The 17,543-nt window shown below is 32.1% G+C and overlaps 2 protein-coding genes across 11 annotated transcripts in view; both read right to left on the bottom strand.

Moving 5' to 3' along the window:
- SCFD1 (sec1 family domain containing 1) overlaps positions 1–1,527 on the bottom strand; it is an 87,531-nt gene extending 86,004 nt beyond the window's left edge. Inside the window, exons 1-2 of one of the 2 annotated variants that reach the window (XM_015585545.2) lie at positions 1,400–1,477; positions 159–288 (exon numbers count right to left, since the gene is read on the bottom strand). Coding sequence is in view for 1 of the 2 variants with exons in the window: in XM_006906855.3 (XP_006906917.1) it covers positions 1,400–1,457 (58 nt within the window). In the remaining variant the exon portion in view is untranslated. Of the gene's footprint in view, positions 1–158; positions 289–1,399 lie in introns of both variants that reach the window. The other variant, XM_006906855.3, reaches the window with a different exon arrangement.
- A 699-nt stretch (positions 1,528–2,226) lies between these two features.
- Positions 2,227–17,543, bottom strand: part of G2E3 (G2/M-phase specific E3 ubiquitin protein ligase) — a 63,835-nt gene continuing 48,518 nt past the window's right edge. For all 9 annotated transcript variants that reach the window (XM_025043369.1, XM_025043368.1, XM_025043370.1 and 6 more), the window contains 3 exons: positions 16,650–16,822; positions 7,760–7,950; positions 2,227–6,895 (listed from right to left, as the gene is read on the bottom strand). In XM_025043369.1, coding sequence (XP_024899137.1) covers positions 6,642–6,895; positions 7,760–7,950; positions 16,650–16,822 — 618 coding nt within the window. In that variant the 3' untranslated portion in view covers positions 2,227–6,641. The remainder of the gene's footprint in view (positions 6,896–7,759; positions 7,951–16,649; positions 16,823–17,543) is intronic.

The following is a 17,543-nucleotide window of genomic DNA, read 5'->3' as shown; positions in this document are numbered from 1 at the left end:
AATTCTACAAAGTGTCTGCATATAAAAATTACTACCAAATTTAATTTTTCAAAAAGCAACTTTGTACTGGTACAGAGTCTTCCTTCACATCTTATTTTCTTTATTTTAGTATTTTAATATCTAATTCACTGAGCTTCATTAAGCTGTGAAAACCATACCTCAAAGACAAGTGGGGCTTCTATTTGCATTGATAAAATGAATGGCAGATATTCCTCAAATCTTATTTGGACTTTCATATATTTCATGTAAGTTATGCTTGACTTCATCTGATAGATTATACTAAATTACCTATTAGGAAAAGCAAAACACAACTCAGTATATACTGTGTCATTATTAGATTGAAATCTGTTATTTTTTCTTTGAATTCCAAAGGAATAAAGCACAATCAGAATCCCTTCTGTAGTTTATATTAATTGTAATCAATTATTTTCCTAGAAGATTTTTATGCAAAAAGAACATAATCACAAGAGACATAATTTCCAAGTATGCACATTCTTGATGGCTTATTTCTATTAGCTCCTCAGAATGAACTTCGTGCCAACTTTCAAGACAATTAGCTAACAGGTGTAAATCATTAGTTTATAGCTAACAGGTGTAATGCAGTTGTCATCAGAAGTTTACAAAAAAATAAGGCAAAACTAAAAATACCTAAGATGGAAAAAATATCAAAGCTCAAGGGAACAAATATGTATTTTTTTTTTTTTACTACATTTAACTGTCTAAATGGAAGCTATATAACTATGCTCTACTGAAGATGAAATATGTAGTTTTAAAACACTAATTTGTCAAACAGCTAAAATGGGAAAACTATTAATTAATTCATTTGTTTTGACATTCTTCAATCCTATTCCAGCAGGCTAAAGAAGGTAATCTTTATCACCAGGCATTTTTCTTCAGGTAGCCCCAAAATACTGGTCCAAAGGAGAAAAATGGTTGAACGTTACACTGCTCTGAAAATACTTAAATTTTGTAACTGCGGTGAAAGTGCCAGAAAATGAAACTCTTTTAACATTTAAACTGAGAGAGGGTTGAACCATGTACAGAAACAAGCCCCGAGACCTCATAGATGGCAACAGAGGGAAAAAATGTCATCTGCCAGATCTTGTGGTGATGGCTTTTTGAGGCCCAGTTGTAAAAAGAAAAGGGCAGGACCACAGCAACCCGAAGCCCCTTCTCCTGCACCAGTAACGAGGGGGCTGAGTTCTTAAGTCAATGGCATCTCTTCCCTAAAAACTCAAAGGGGGATGAGCTTTCGATGCTCCAGCAACTGGATTAAACTCCTGGAGGTCCGTCTCTCGGCTGTACGCACCGCGACTGAAAGAGGGTGACAAGCATAGGAAAAGGACATACCCACGGCAGGCACATAACCGTAGGGAGATGGTTATAAGTAAATCGGTACCTGTTTGTCTCTCTCGAATACTAGCTGCTGCAGGCGCCGCCATCTTGGCTCCCACCATCCACTGCCCGGCTGGCCGGCAGAGCCCGAAGATGACGTGGCAGCCGCAACCGCCCCGGAAGCAAAGCCCGGAGGGGCGGGGCCAAAGGAAGTTCTTTTAGGTTGGACCCCGCCTCCTCCAGGGCGACCCTCCCACCTTAACTCCCCACAGATCTCGGAGACCTACTGTGGGTTAGTGTGTTTCAGCTGCGAAATACAACTTTTTTTCCTATTTCATTAAGCTACAGCGTCTCAAATGGTAGCTGCTTTAAACTGAGCTCTTAGGGTAGGTATGAGCATGGTATAGAATTAACATAATACTGAACTGTTTGGTCCTTTACAGATCTCTAAACTGGTAAAAATACTTAGGGGTTTAAGGGTGCACAATGACAAACTTATTTTTCCACTTTCGTCCCTTTGGTAACTGTAAAATCAGAAACCATTACTTTAGGGGAGAGGGGGTAAATGGTAGGGCTGGTGCTTTAATGTACACTTGAAGCCATGTGATGACAAAATGTATCCAATACTGATTCCTAATTTAATCCGTAGATTTTTATTGGATGTCCATAATAGAGATTCAGTGACAACTCATTTACCATATGTTCGAGTTCACTGATGATACTGCATTCGCAGTTGAGTGTGTACATTCTGAAGTTGCACCAAATTCTGAAATGATATAGACCCTTTGCCTCAAAACCTGCTTTGAAAACAACTTTCAAATTTATGAGAAGTCAGTTAAAAGTTATCCTAACAATTATACAAAAACCACAATTCTGTAAAACACCAATTTCTCTATTTCACAAAAGTCATTTATTTTTATGAAACGAGACAGATGATCTTATTTTTAACACCATTAGGAAATGCCCTAGAAGTGAATCTACATTCTTGTGTAATTTTTATTTTTCAGCTTTCTGGAGGTACAGTTGACAAGTTATATAAATTTGTAAGATATACATAAAAATTGTAAGATATTTAAAATGTACATTGTGATTATATATATATACATATACACATACACATTGTGAAGATTCCCCCATCTAGTTATCACATCCATCACCATACACACATGAACATTTAAGTTCTCTCAGCAAATTTCAATTATATAATGCAATTGTTATATATTAGATCCTCAGACCTACAGTCACCACATTATATACTAGATCCTCGGCCCTTATTCATCTTAAAGCTGAAAGTCTTACTGCAATGATTTATATGGGGAATCTTAAAAATTTTAACAACTCATGGAAACAACAGAAAAGTTACCAGGGGCTGGGAGCAGTAGGGAGAGGTTGTAAAGGTTATGAACCTACAATCTTTAAGAATTGCATTATCTCTCATTTTTATAGCTTATTCACTAAGAAATTAACTGGAATACTGTTTTACTCAGTGTTATCACCAACCAATATTGTGAAGGAATCACCAATGATCTAGCTGTGTTGTAATTAAACAGAAATGACAGTTCCTGCCCTATGAGAAGATTCAACTTCATTTTTGTCTCCATGGAATATAAAATATATACTTTCTCACCTTCCAACATCTGAGAACCAAATGTTGTTTATTTGGATACTTCTACTTCCAAATGCAAATCTATCATCTAAACATTTCAACTCCAACAGACTTCTTCCTAAGACTATGAGTCATATTAAAATGCTAAGATAATGATTAACATATATATATGGTATATACATATGAAATAAAAACTGCCCTGACGAAGGAGTGCACATAGTGTGGGCAATAAATGTATAGGAAATATGCCCCACAGAAAAACAGTGGCAGTAGACAGTCTGTAAGGCTGAGACTAAGGTATTTGTTATATTTGATTATTAGAATCAAAAATGATTAAAACAAACTGTGGCTTCAGAGTGTCAGTTAATTTATTCTACTCTTTTAATTGATTACATATGCAGATTTTTGGCTTAAATAATTTATTCTGGCAAACTATTATTTTACATTGAGGGATAGATAATTTTAACACAGAATACCTGAGAACAGCTCATTCAAGAGAGGTTCCTAGGTGTTAACCAACAGCTGTTTATAGGATCTCTCAGAAGTAGAGAGGAAAGGATCTTGTATCTATTTAATACTGTCAGAACCTTAACTCTTTTAAATCCTAACAAGTTACTTGTAGGATACTTATATAAGCACTTTGCATTTAGTAGCATAAACATTTATTTAGAAAACTTCATTATAAATGTCATTTTTTTTTTGGCTACATCTGATGTCTTTAAAAAAGGGAGGAAATATGCTGACATATAAACTATCACCTAGCACAATACAGTAGGTATTGGAATATGTTTGGCAACTGAAAAAGATAAGTCAAAATGAGAACTTGCAAACTGGGTCTCTTAAAAGCAATCCAAATATTCCTAAACTACATGTAATACACATTTGGGTAATCCATCATTCAATGTGTTCTTATGCTTTATATTGCATTACTTGAAACATAAAACAAGTTTAATAGCTTATTATAAAAATAACAATGAAATGTGATAATCACCATATAAAGATCACATATTTATAAATAGAATCTTGTTCTAATCATTTTCTTATAATGACAATGCTAAAAGAAGTCACTGAGAAAACTTATGTATGATACTCTACTTAGCATTTAGCATTGAGTACAAAAGTTCCACTAGCTTCCATACAATTAGGGGAAAAAATTATAAAAAGTTTTGGTATAAAGTAGAGACCAAAGTGATTTCAGGTTAGTAATCAAATGAAGGCTTTTTACTTGACCCAAACAAAAATGGCTTATTCATAATATAGAAATTAAATATGACAAAATACAAAATCATAAGCTACTTTCTGATGCTATTTTAAGAATCTTTACCTTAAATATTAAAACAGCCAACTATAAGAATAGCAGAGAATTATAATAGGCTTTCAGATGAACTTCACACTCCAAAAAGTTTAAAAACTACTTAAAAACAATATAAAACTAACTAAACACCATTAACAGTAGATGCATGATAGGCAAATTTCAGGTTTTTCTTGATACTGAGAGCAATAAAAAACAAGCTTGAAACATACGGCATTCAGAGGATTGAAATATTTAAGAAATACATATACCCATTTATAAAGGTTTATAGCATGATTCCTTTTTAAAATCAGCATCACTAAGAATTGTGCACTGGCTATAACAATGAAAAGAAAAAGAACAATCACAATACCATTTGACATAGTAACACTGCAGAAAATAAATAACCTACAGGTTTCTCTGATGTGTCCTGACAATACAGATTAATCTCAAAAAATCATACTAATGCAACATCATTAAAACCAGAAAATATTTTTTGATATGAATATTTATGCTTCACTTTAAAACATGAATATCTTAAATTATTATTTATACCACCTAATCCCTAAGGCCCTGTCTACCCATAAAATAAGTGAAAAGAGGAACTGAAATACTGTTTTTAATTATAGCCAAACCAAGCATGACGCCTCCGTCCCATCCCTCCCCACCCAAAAAGCGAGTGAGTGCTCATCAGCTTTATTTAACCACGGTAAGGAAATTAATAAAAACTACAAATAGCCACAACATAGCTTAAATTAGCTTTTGTGGTTTGGATTGGTTTAATGGCTTTTTAAATTTTATAAAAACTAGATAGGTTAAGAAATAAAATATCCAATTTATCAACATATTTGGAATAAAAGGTATATGGCAAGTTTGAGGTTTATATTACAGGCCCTTTAATTACTTTCAATAATCTAAATTCAACACAAGACAAAGGAATCCCTTGCTTAATGTTCTTAAAAACTTCAAATGAAAGTGAAACTTTTATTTGCTGAGTCTGTTAGTAAAAGAAAACTACACTAGGATTATGTCTTAGTTTGCCTTTGAAATTGAGATATATTGCCAGTACCAAATCAATTATGTTGTTTTCTTTAAAAATATCAATAACTTAAGGATGTTTCTTGGGAAGAATGAGATTATGATAGCTGATACCTGCATTTGTATCAAGAAAAATGTGGTTACGACCAAGCAATTAGCTTCTCATATGATTTACTTTGGTAGAAAACCCATTTATATTTGCTAATAGATTAGGGATATTAGACTTTTCTCATTTCTTCTTTTGCAAGCGTATAAACTGGGGGTGTGACTATGGGACTATATACCTTTAAATTGTTATTATGTGGTTTCTTGTTACTTAGGTATTCTTTAACTTATAGTAACATTAATAAAGTTAAAAAAGGAAACAAGTTTATAGAAAAATACACAAACAGTAAATTCTGCATGGTGAAATCAGAGTGGATTTTTCATTCTATTTGTATTTCTTTCTTACATGTTTCTACATTGCCTATATCATAACAGATACCTTTCAAGAGCAAAGAAGATAGCTATATAATGCAATGGTGCCAGCTTACCTATCTTACAACCATCTCAATAATAAATAACTGTCAAATAGCCAAACCTATCACATGGCAACTCATAGATATCAGATACCTAAAATAATTATGGATCAGACATAATGTGGTTTAATACCGAAAAGAAAAAATCCTATGATTAAAGCCAAGGCTTTAAAGAAGACACTTTTAGGTATTTTCAACTATATTTTATCCACCTCAAAAGTGTTTTTAAGACTATGGAATGTCCATAGATTGTAGAATATTTGTGCAATTTATGTAATAAATTTTTATGTAATACTTCCCATTAGGCATAATCTAATTGCAGTGTACGTCTATTTTAATATAAATCAATAATCTAGAAACACTTTTAACAACGAATTTCATGCCATCCTAGAAAAGGATACATATAACCCATACCCCAGAATATATGTCTTTGATTTATGTAACAGGATTTATCAATTAGCTTTTCTATTTAATACTTTAAAATAATAATTTGGAAATTGCATAAAGCTAGAGAAATAATTGTGGCATCCTAATACTAATCCAGATTTACAAAAACAGCGAGTATACGTTTTGTCTTATATATACCATGCTACTATACTTGAAGTCTGTACAGCCATTCTAAAAGTATTTATATTGAAGTTTATGAAGCATGTATATTAATAGAAAAACATCAACTTTCACCTTAACAAAAAATTTTTAGCTTAAATGGCCAAAACATTCTTTTATGTTCACATCATAAATTTTATTGGCCCAAGAAGCTGACAAGTTTGTTCAAAAGTGATGATGGACAGATTTCTGAAACAAAAAGTATCAAGAGCAGCTTTTAAAGAAGGATGTCTTTGTTCAAAACATCTTAGTGTTCAATGTGAGAACTTTCTTCTTTTTCTAGTCTTAGAGTGTTTCTTATGGAAAAGTCCATTTTTTCTTGAAATTCTTTATATGTATTGGTGATTGGAAGAGCTAAACAGTTATTACATTTGTTTCCAACGGGAAAATCCACATGAAGGCACTCAATTGAAGGAGTAGGTTTAAATCCAGCAGGTGGAATAGAATTGCAACCAGTTGCAAAAATAAGAATATCTTCCATTGTTGTTGCAGTTTTACCATCTAAAAAGTTTATCAAAAGGAGAAAAAGAAAAATAAATTCATTATCTATTGCTGCTATCATAGACTCATCCCCAACTAGCCTGGAGTGTTGAAAAGCAGAGACTCTCATATTTATTTTGGGCAAACTAAATCACTAAGTCAAATGTAGTATGTAAGGAAAACAGTATAATCAACAAATGTTTATTTGAATCTCAAAGTAGGACTCACAAGATCATTTAGTTGAACTACTCACTGTATATTTTAATGCTTTCTCTAATATGAAATTATCACAGAGTCCAAGAGGTTCAGTAGGTTTTGAAACTCCATCTTTTTGGGATATGATACTAAAAACAATTTTAAACAACTTCTACATCATCACTATTTGACAAACTAGTTCAACAAATGCAGAGAAAAAATAAATGGTGTAAAACAACCTTGTTAAAATTAAACTAAAAGTTAAATTTTTCTCACTCTATTAAACAAAATTATTTTACATTGCTAATGCTCAATGATGAATATCATTATCATAGCCCTAACCAATGGACAAAGAATAATTCAATTTAACTTAAATTTGAAAGAGAGGAAATAAACAATTAGCTTTCAGATATTTTATGCAGTGTTAATCACTCATATATTTAAAATTCCTAGGAAGGATGCCTTTCAAAACCTCAAATTATCTAGAGGAAAACAAATTGCAAAATATAACTTTACTCTGTAAAGCTTCCTCATCACTTTCAACTCAGTCACATAAACTTGTTTGAAATGTTTTGTAAATATGGAATTAACAGACGAAAAGTCATATTATCAAAAAGCAAAACTCAAATAAACTAATATCCTGAAATAAACATTCTAACAGAGTTAGCTAAAAACAAAACATTCACATACCCTCAACGGCCTGTACATAACTGTTCCAAAACCCCAAAGCTTGTGCATCAGGTAATGCGTGTACTGTAAAAAGATCACTAAGGATTTTTGCGGAAAGATTCTCAGGTTTATGACAAAAGATGCCATAAAATGCTTCCGGATAAGTCTCAATTTTCTCCAAAACACCAAGAGTTTTCAGACCCTGCTTAAAACTTAAGAGAAGAAAAGTAATGAGCCAACATTCATACATGTGTTTGGTATTACAATAGGGAATTAACATTTCTAGCTAATTTACTACCATATATACATAGATATGAGGAAAAAGATAAAAATATGGGTATACTATACATGATATACTTTCAAATCAGTAATAAGCAAATATATTAATATGAAGATTGTTTTATATGGTGACATTTTGCTTTAGTTTTAAAATTAAGCCAATAATTTTTATTAAGAGAAAAAAAGACATCTGAAGTATTTTACATTTCAAAGCTAGTTAGTATAAAAATGAAGTTTCTTAGAGATTGCAAAGAGTGATAAACCCTAGCCACATAAAAATTTAAACATTATGTATTGCTAAAAAGAAATTAACAAAGATAAAACAGTGAGAAAATATTTTATATACATAGCAGAAAACTAACGTAATGTACAAAAATGCAAATCATTTTTATAAAGAACAATCCAATAGGAAATGAACAAACTATGAATGCATAATTAACAAATTACAAATAACAAATGAATTGTTTTTAAAGGCACTATCTCGCTAGTAAGCAAAGGAAGGAAGGTACCATTTTTGTCTATCAGACTAAGCCCTGCCTGTGGTTCTGGACTCCCTACCCACCTCTCCAGGTACCCTACACACTGATTCACCTTCCTTTCTATTGGCTCTTCCTCAAGAGCATGTAAATGTGCTTGTTTTTCCCATCCTTGAATAAGGAAAAAAATTCACTCAATTCCATCTGTTTTCCTTTGCGAGAACCTACTTGAATGGTTTATCTACATTCATTGTCTCCATTTCTTAATTTCCTATTCACTTTTCCTCCACTTGTCTACATATCAGGAAAAACTGCCCTTAAGAAGTTCATGAATATTCTTTTCTACGGCACCAGTCTCCTGGTTTCCCCTTTTTCCTCTAGACAGATCTTTCAATCTCTTACAAAAAGCTTCTTATTTCTTTACCTAAAATATTGCTGTTTTTTCCCTCATGAATCTCTAACAATGCCAATTTCTCCATGGCTTTATTTAGCAGATGTATGTTATCTCAGCCCAGAAATATATCCAACAGACTACTCGGTACCATGTACGCCAAGCACCCAAACTTATTACATCCAAAAGAAAGCTATTTCTTACTACCAAAATCTGAACCATAAGTGACAGTAAATGCCTCCATTATCTGTCAAATTAGTACAGTTAAATCTGAAAGTCATCTTTAACCCTTCCCAATTGCCAAGTCCTATGAATCCTCCTCTCTGAAATTTCTTATACCTGCCCATTTCTCCATATACCCATTACCACTGTATTACAAACTACTTGCAGAGGAACTGTTGTACCAGATATGTTCATTTCAAAGTTCAATTTCCATGCTATAGCCACAGGTATGTGCCAGAAATAAATCCCAATACTGTCATTCATCCTGAAGTAGGCTGAATGGATATCTCCCAAAAGATATGTCCACATCCTATTCTCTAAAACCTATGAATGTTACCTTATTTAGAAAAATGGCCTAAGCAGATATAATTAAAGATCTTGTGATATCCTATCGAGATTACCCGGGCCGGCTATAAATCCAATGACAAGTGTCTTTACAAGAGACACACAGAGAGGAAAAGGCCATGTGATATAGATTTAGAGAATGTGAGTTATCCAACCACAAGCCAAGTACTGACAGGAACTTTCAGAAGCTGAAGAAGCAAAGAACAGACTGTCCTCCTAAATTTTCAGAAAGAGTATAGCCTTGCCGATACCTGGATTTTGGACTTTGAGCCTCCAAAACTGTGGGAGAATAAATTTCTGCTGTTTTAAGCCACTCAGTTTGTGACATTTTCTTTACAGCAGCCAAAGGAAATTGACACACACTCTTGTCCATGAAACGAAATCCAAACTCTTTAACATGGCTTCCAGGGCCCTCCATTATCCCATCCTTGCTTTTCTTTCTTGCCTTTAACTTTTACCTTCAGCTTACCTTTGAAGCAAATTTTAGCCAAACTTAAGTTCACCCTTAAAATTTTACTTTTAATTATGAAATATTTCAAGCTTACATAAAAATTCAGGAAATAACAAAACCACAAACTGTCACTAGATTTAAAGAGATACTTAACGTTTTGTTATGCTTGCTCAGATTTTTAAAAAATATTTACTCAACTAAATCCTACCCACCCATCACTCTTTCTTCTCTCCCTTTACAAACAAAACTATTTGAAATTGTTATTTACCTACTATCCTGAAACTTTTACTTTAGCCTGCATTTCATTTTAGTTTCACTATATATATGTACCCCTAGAAAATAACTAGAATTGCTGTGATTGTTTTGAAACTTTCTATGATTGGTACCATACTGTATATTTATTTTTCTGCAACTTGCTTCTTTGAGAGTTATTTTCACTTATTGTAATTTATATATTTGGAAACTATTTCTATCACTTTATTTTGGGCAACTGTACTGCCTTCAAAAAGTTTTTTTTATTCCTTCCTGCTTTTTGTATTGATTTTTTAAAATTCCAATATCCTTCTATTTTAAGTTATACTAATTATTTTTTAAATAGTAGCTTCTCAAGATTTTAATAGGCATATTTAAAATCTAAAGTGAATCAATGTACAGCAGTTCCCCCTTATCCTCTGGGGATATGTTCCAGGATCGCCAACAGAAGCCTGAAACTGTGCATAGTATTGAACCTTATACATACTATGTTTTTTCCTATACATAAATACCTTTCTCCTTACTAGTCAACTTCAACTCTGCTGGAAATGTGGCAGCAGTTTCTTCATAGGCAGACACAGCCTCTCCAGTAATTTTTATATTTTTCAGTCCAAACCTATTCCTGAATCTGTGTAACCATCCCTTACTTGCAGTAAATGGCTCGGTGTTACTTGTTTCAGGAGATCCTTGCTTAAAGTCTTCGTATAGACTCAATGCTTTGTGGTGTAACATGTTGCCGTCAATCAGAACACGTTTTCTGTTCATGTCTTCCATGCACAAATTTAATCTTAGTTTAGTTTTCATGCACCATGGCTGTAACTTTTGCAGTTTGAGGTGTGACAGCAAAACTTCTTCACAATTTCACAGAAGATTCATTTTTACTGTAGATCTTAGCAATCTCACCATTTTTGTTTATTCCTTATTAAGATCAAGAACATTCACTTTTCCACTTAAAGGAAGCACTTTATAGCTTCTTCTGAGCATATCAAAATTGCCAGCATCATTACTCTTGCACTTTGAGGCCATTAAGTAAAGTGAGGGTTATTTACCTGAACACAAGCACTGCAATACTATTGACAGTCCATCTGAAAACCAAGATGGCTACTAACAGGTAGGTAGTATACATAGAGTAGTTACACTGGACAAAGGGATGATTCGCATCTCAGGCAGTGCGAAATTTCATTGTTCTACTCAAAACTATGTGCAATTTAAAACTTATGATTTCTGGAATTTTTCCATTTAATATTTTCGGACCGCTGTTGACCAAGAGTAACTGAAACTGAGGAAAGCGAAGCTGTGAATGGGGTGGAGGGGACTACTGTATTTACCTTCTTCCTGAACAATACAAAGACCTATAGCACTTAAAGCTCTTAACAGTCCTCACTCTTCCTATGCTACCTAAAATTTTAGTTCCATCCTGTACAATCAGTTGTCTTTACCAATTTCTCTCTGTTGCTCTGCTAGGACCTCCAGCATATTGTGGCAATGGAAAGGGATAATGATGTGTATCCTAGACTTGTCATAGTCTTAAGCGGAATGCCTGTAACATTTCACCATTAGAGATAATGTTTGCTAAATGTTTAGAAGATATTCTTTATAATGGCACTTCAAATTGTTAGTTTAAAATTATGTATAAATGTTTAAATGTATCAAATGCTTTTTCTCTATCTAAAATTGTATGATTGTATATTTTTTCTCCTTTGATCTATTAGCAGGATACACTAAAGAATTTTTAATGTTGTATTTGCCTTAATTCTTTTTATAAACCTATAAACCCTCTTCAAAAGTGATACTTTTATTCAGTGCTATTTTAGACCCTAATTATTTGTGATTAAACTATTAACTCCTAAGAGACCTATGTTTAAGACATCTCGCTATTACAGCATAATTAACAATTTCTCAGGGTTATTCTGTCAGTTGTTGCTTTACATATTTTGAGGCTATGTTGTTAGGTATAAATAGATTCAAGACTGTTTAATGTTCCTAAAGAATCTGTTCTTTTTAATACTATTATTACGATCATTTAAGGACAAGATTTTTAAAAAGAGAATTAGAATCTCATTAATTTTTTATTTTCCTTTAAAGTCATTTATTTAAAATGCAATTTCTTTTAATACAAGAGTTTAAGCTATTAACATCTATTATAATCACCAATCTATTTAGATCATTTTTCTACTTTATAGTGTGCTTTCTCTGAATGTGTATGCTTGCTTTTATGCCTATTTCCTGTATATTATAAGATTAAATGTTTTATTTCTTCTCTGATCCCTACCAAATTGGAAATTACAGACTCTAATTCTGTTATTTTAGAATTTCCTCTTAGAAGATATATACCTGATTTAACAAGCTAGAGCTAATTAATGCTTTCCCAGTATTACCTCAAAATGCAAGTCCCTTAAAACAATAAATCCAATAACACACATTAATTTTTCTCTAACATTTTAATTATTTTAACCATTTCTTACCAAAATTTAGTTGTTTTATTAATGGCAAATGCTTATTTTTATTTATTCAGGTTTTTCCCATTTCTGTGCGCACTGCTGCTTCTTGAATTTTACTTTTCCCTTCTGGATTCAATTTCCTTCTTAAGTATATATTTTATTAAACCTTTAGAAGTAAACATCCCACAATGTCTTTTATTCCTCCTCACTCTTGAATGATAATGTAACTAGTTCTGTGAAGTTATTACCATAGCTATTTTCATTGTTGACATTACTAAAAACACTGCTTCAGTATAACTGACACTTCATTTTTACAACGTATTTTTGCTCAGAATGCAGTTTTAGCACAAAGCACACTACTTTGGCTCATCAAGCCCCATGAACCTGAGGAACTATTCAAGCAGCATTTTCTATAATATTGCCCTGCCTCCATCTTGTTTAGTTAAATATATGTGTGGGTGCTCTTCATCTTTCATGACACCTCTTGTTTTCAATCTTTTTTTCTGTTATGAATATCCTTATTCCTCTTTCAGATCACTAGTTTTCAACTGCCTAGCACTTAACAATTACCTATTTTTTAGTTCCATGATTATTTTTGTTTCCTTTTTCTTGTCCTCTTGTGAGTTACTTGAATTCTTCAGATTCTATTTTTATCTATAGTGCTGTTAAGCGTATCTCGTTGTAGTTTTAAAAAATACAACAGTCGACTAGTGTCAAAATTTTACAAGCCTTACTTCCCTTTAAGTCTGTCTTTCCGTTTATAACGTATTTTCCTAAATATTTCTTCTACATACATTGTGAACATTATGAAATGTTATAATTTTTGCCTCAAATATCAAACATAATTTAGAAAATGCAAGCGAAAGAAACACGCTTTTATTCTTTTAATTTTTTCTTCCTTCCTGATGTTCCAAGATTCCAACCTTAATAATTTCTTTTTGCTTCAAAAGATTCCTATAGGCATTCTTTTAGGGTAGTAGGTCTGCTAGTACAAATTTTCTTTGTTTTGCTTCATATGAGAATGTCTAGATTTCTTCTGTTCGGCTGTGTTGCTCCTTGGGTCTTGAGATCCCCAGCTAGTCTGCTTTTACCTCTTCACCTTTCAGTCTTATGTTTGTTTTATACATAATATCCAGAGTTTTTAATCTAACTTAGCAGAAGGAATAGAGAGAAGTGTGTCGATTCCATGTTATCCAGAACTGAAGTCTGTGACCATTTTTTAATGGAGAAGTATTATTTGATTCATTTTCTGCCCCCCCCCCCAATTGTTTTCTCTTTTAAATCACTGTAGTGGTATTTTATTTCATTCAATTTTTGTTATTTAGATACTTGAGTGCTATTCCCAATACTTGCTTTTTTGGATGGTTGTGTGTTTTCTCTTCCTATAATCCTCTTCTCTAGCATTCCCATTAGTCTCAGGCTGTAGACATTTTTCTACACAGCTGCTATGTATTTGCTTCTGCCTGGTACTCTACAAGCGCTATGAATCCTAAAACCAATTACTTGGTTAATTTCTTTGCTTCAGATTGGGGTGTATGCAGGATGTCAACCCAAGTTTGGGGAAACTGAGGGTTTTGATTTCATATGACAGTTATGGTAATTTGGCTTTTGGTTTCCTTGTTATTTCTGACATATGTAGAACTCTTTTGCTATGAGCTCATATATAATTAGAAGATTGTTTTTGCTGTATGATTTTTTTATCTTTTACATAGGAGAGATTATTAAGCCTTTTCTCTTGTTCTCTTCATCTTATCTGCCAAACTCCTATTTATCATTTGATTTTAATTTAAACACCACTTATGTAGATAGAGAAGCCTTTCCTGACATCTAGAATAGTCGTATCTATAAACACAAAACAAAACATAAGAGAAATAAACAATGGTGAATTCTGACTTAGCAATAAGAAAAATCCATCTGCAGATACATCTTAAGGAAAAAAAGTATTGTGTATACCTTGTTAAGAGATGCATTTTAAATCATTTAAAAATAACCACATCAAAATTTATACTAAATTGGATTATTCTGTGTATTCTGTGTATTAACCATAATTATAAATGGTAATTCTGTTCATAAGAAAATTTTATTAAAGAGTCTTAAAGTTGGAGGACATTTGGCTACATTTAAAAGATTGAGTTATTTTAAAATGCAATATTAAAAATATATTGGAAATTATATCCTCTGAAACTAAGTTTATGGTGTCATATTTTAATTTGTAAAAGTGTCATGACATCCCAAATGTCCACCAATAGGAAACTGGTTGAAAAAATGACATATCCAGACAATGGAGTTCTGTAGAACTCTAAAACAGATTGATTATATTTATTTACTACCATGGAGTGATCTCCAGAATATATTGTTAAATAAAAAATAAGTAGAAAAAAAGAGTGTATGGTATCTTATCTAATAAGAGAAATGAGTACAAATATACTCATATATTTATCTGCTATCATTTAAAAACACATTGGAAGGATAAACAATAAAAACCATTAAAATGATTTCTTCATAAGGAGTAGAAGGCAGATGCAATAAGAATGAAAACTATACTTCTTTGAATACAATTTTAGCATAGAGCTGAGTTCTTTCAGTATACTTTTATTATAGATTTGACTTTGGAACCATGCAAATATTTTACGTTTTAAAAATTTTAATAAAAATCGCTAATACTAAAAATTAAAAAATGAAAAAAATGTGGAACCAGTTAGTAGTGTAACAACCCAGAAAAAAACTATTACAAATCACTTTCAAACACAATTTCAAACACATGTAATTTGACTACATGGCCCTAGAACAAAAAAATAATAATTTAAACCTGTTTTCAATAATATTGTTATTGGTGATAATGTTGGTATTGTTATTCTGAAACTATTGTTTATAAAATGTGGACTAAGTCAATTGAGTAATTATTTCACAATCTAATTCTCCAGTGCCTTTGAGAACTGAGATTTTCAACATGGTACAAAGAAAAAGTTAAAAACCTTGTGGTAGTGAATTAAAAGTGTCAGTATAAACTCATGATATATTTTATCTTAAAATATCAAAACAAAACAAACCAAAAATCCCGGTAGTTCCTAGTTTTGGTCCACTAAAAAGACCTAGAAACAATGATCAACCTGGCAAAAATGAGCATCCCTAGTGTCCAGGTTGTAGTTTTGAAATACCATTTCCCATTCAAAGAAACAAAGGTTCTTTAAGCCAGAATGACAAAAGAGACTGAAACATGTTGTCATACCATATAGAAAGATTGTTATTAATGACCGTTAAGGGTCAACATCAAAAAAACTCAAAGAAACAACATAAAAAGGCTTATACTGGCCAAAGATGAAACAATTTGAACTTCAGTAAGGATAATAACTGAACAGTTGTAAACACAATTATATTTAAATCTGTGAGTTAATGCTACTGAAATTTTAAAAAAAGATCATTTTTGATAATATGATGTCTGGTAATTGCCTGAAAATAATAACAAGGATAGGATACATTAACAAGATTGGCCACAGGTTGATTAATAATTGTTAGATCTGGATGATGATTACATGATGTACCATTCTGCCTACTTTCATATTTATTTTATATTTTCCATTATTAAAAAATAGAAGAGTATGAGGACATATATATGTTTTCAAACTTCTTTCAAGTGTTATTAGAACAAAAAGTTTGAAGACTAGTGCTGCAAACTAAAGAGCAAGAATCACATCTACTCTGTTTATCAAAGAATGCCCAGTACCTATTTTACCCATGGGATGACAGTTGCTCAATATATAGTTATTAAATGAATAGAGATGAAATAGTTAGCTTATGTGGTAAGAATTTTTAAAATAATTTGTATTTAGAAAAATAATTATAAATTGAGATAATAATTACTTTCCTACCTAAGCATCATACATTTTTGCAATTCTATATAGAATGGTCAGAACAGAAATCATCCTTAACAAGTTAGTTTTAAAGCATTATTTTAAAATAGCATTTGTTTTTATCAACTATATTTCACATTATAAGACAATTAGCCAATTTGAATCTGTAATTTGAGAGAATATTTCACATATAAATAACTTACCTCTCAAAAGGTGCTTGTACTCTCTTAATTACATGGTAAACAAGAATGTCTTTTGCCAATATATATTTATCACTTAATGATGTTATAAGCCTTAGACATCCAATAAGTTCGAAGTAGTTATAGTATTCACTCATAACTGAGTTTAAGTCAGCTACATTTGTTGCAGTATTTATCTGTAACAAAGAAAATATACTCAGTTTCCCTTTCATTTGTGAATGATATTTACATTTCAAATGACACATTACTTTATTCTCAATTCTTGAGTACATCAGAGTGGAGTGAAAGTATACCAAGAATTATTTTTCTAGAATAAATATCTGACAATCCAGTTTAATAAACATTGTATATTTCTGCCTTCAAGAAATCTAGAGTATAATATGTCACTTTAATATAGGAAATTATTTATAAAAAAGGCAATAACTGACATAGGACAGTTACAAAGCACTCAGAGGCAAGAGAGATGACCTGAGATTTCATGAAAGATAAAGAGTATCAGCTGAGAATTGATAAATACAATCAAAAGAGTATTTCCTGGAATAGCATAAACAAAGAAATACATGGCCACTTATGTGCTAGACACTTTCATATGTTAGCTCTTGAACAAAGTTACAGAGGGAGAAAGATAAAGATAGGAAGTAGTCAATAGTTCATAGAATGAAAACTTCTTTGCTATTTCTTCTTGCTATTTCCAAAAAACTCTTCTCCCAGAGATTCACGATTCCCTCATTCATTTCAGATCTCTGCTGAAATCTACTTCACACTCTGTCAGAGACTAATACTTGGGTATGTGCTGTCTCATCCTTCCAAACCCACCACCCTGAGTTTTAGCTGGGCACAAAGCCAAACTTTCCTTGCAGATAGATGTGGCCATATGTGACTAAGAGCTGTCCAATG

Source organism: Pteropus alecto, unplaced genomic scaffold (genome assembly GCF_000325575.1).
Source record: "Pteropus alecto unplaced genomic scaffold, ASM32557v1 scaffold171, whole genome shotgun sequence".
Classification (NCBI taxonomy): Eukaryota; Metazoa; Chordata; class Mammalia; order Chiroptera; family Pteropodidae; genus Pteropus; species Pteropus alecto.
Note: the sequence above shows the minus strand (reverse complement) of the source record. Positions and strands in the feature narration are given on the sequence as shown.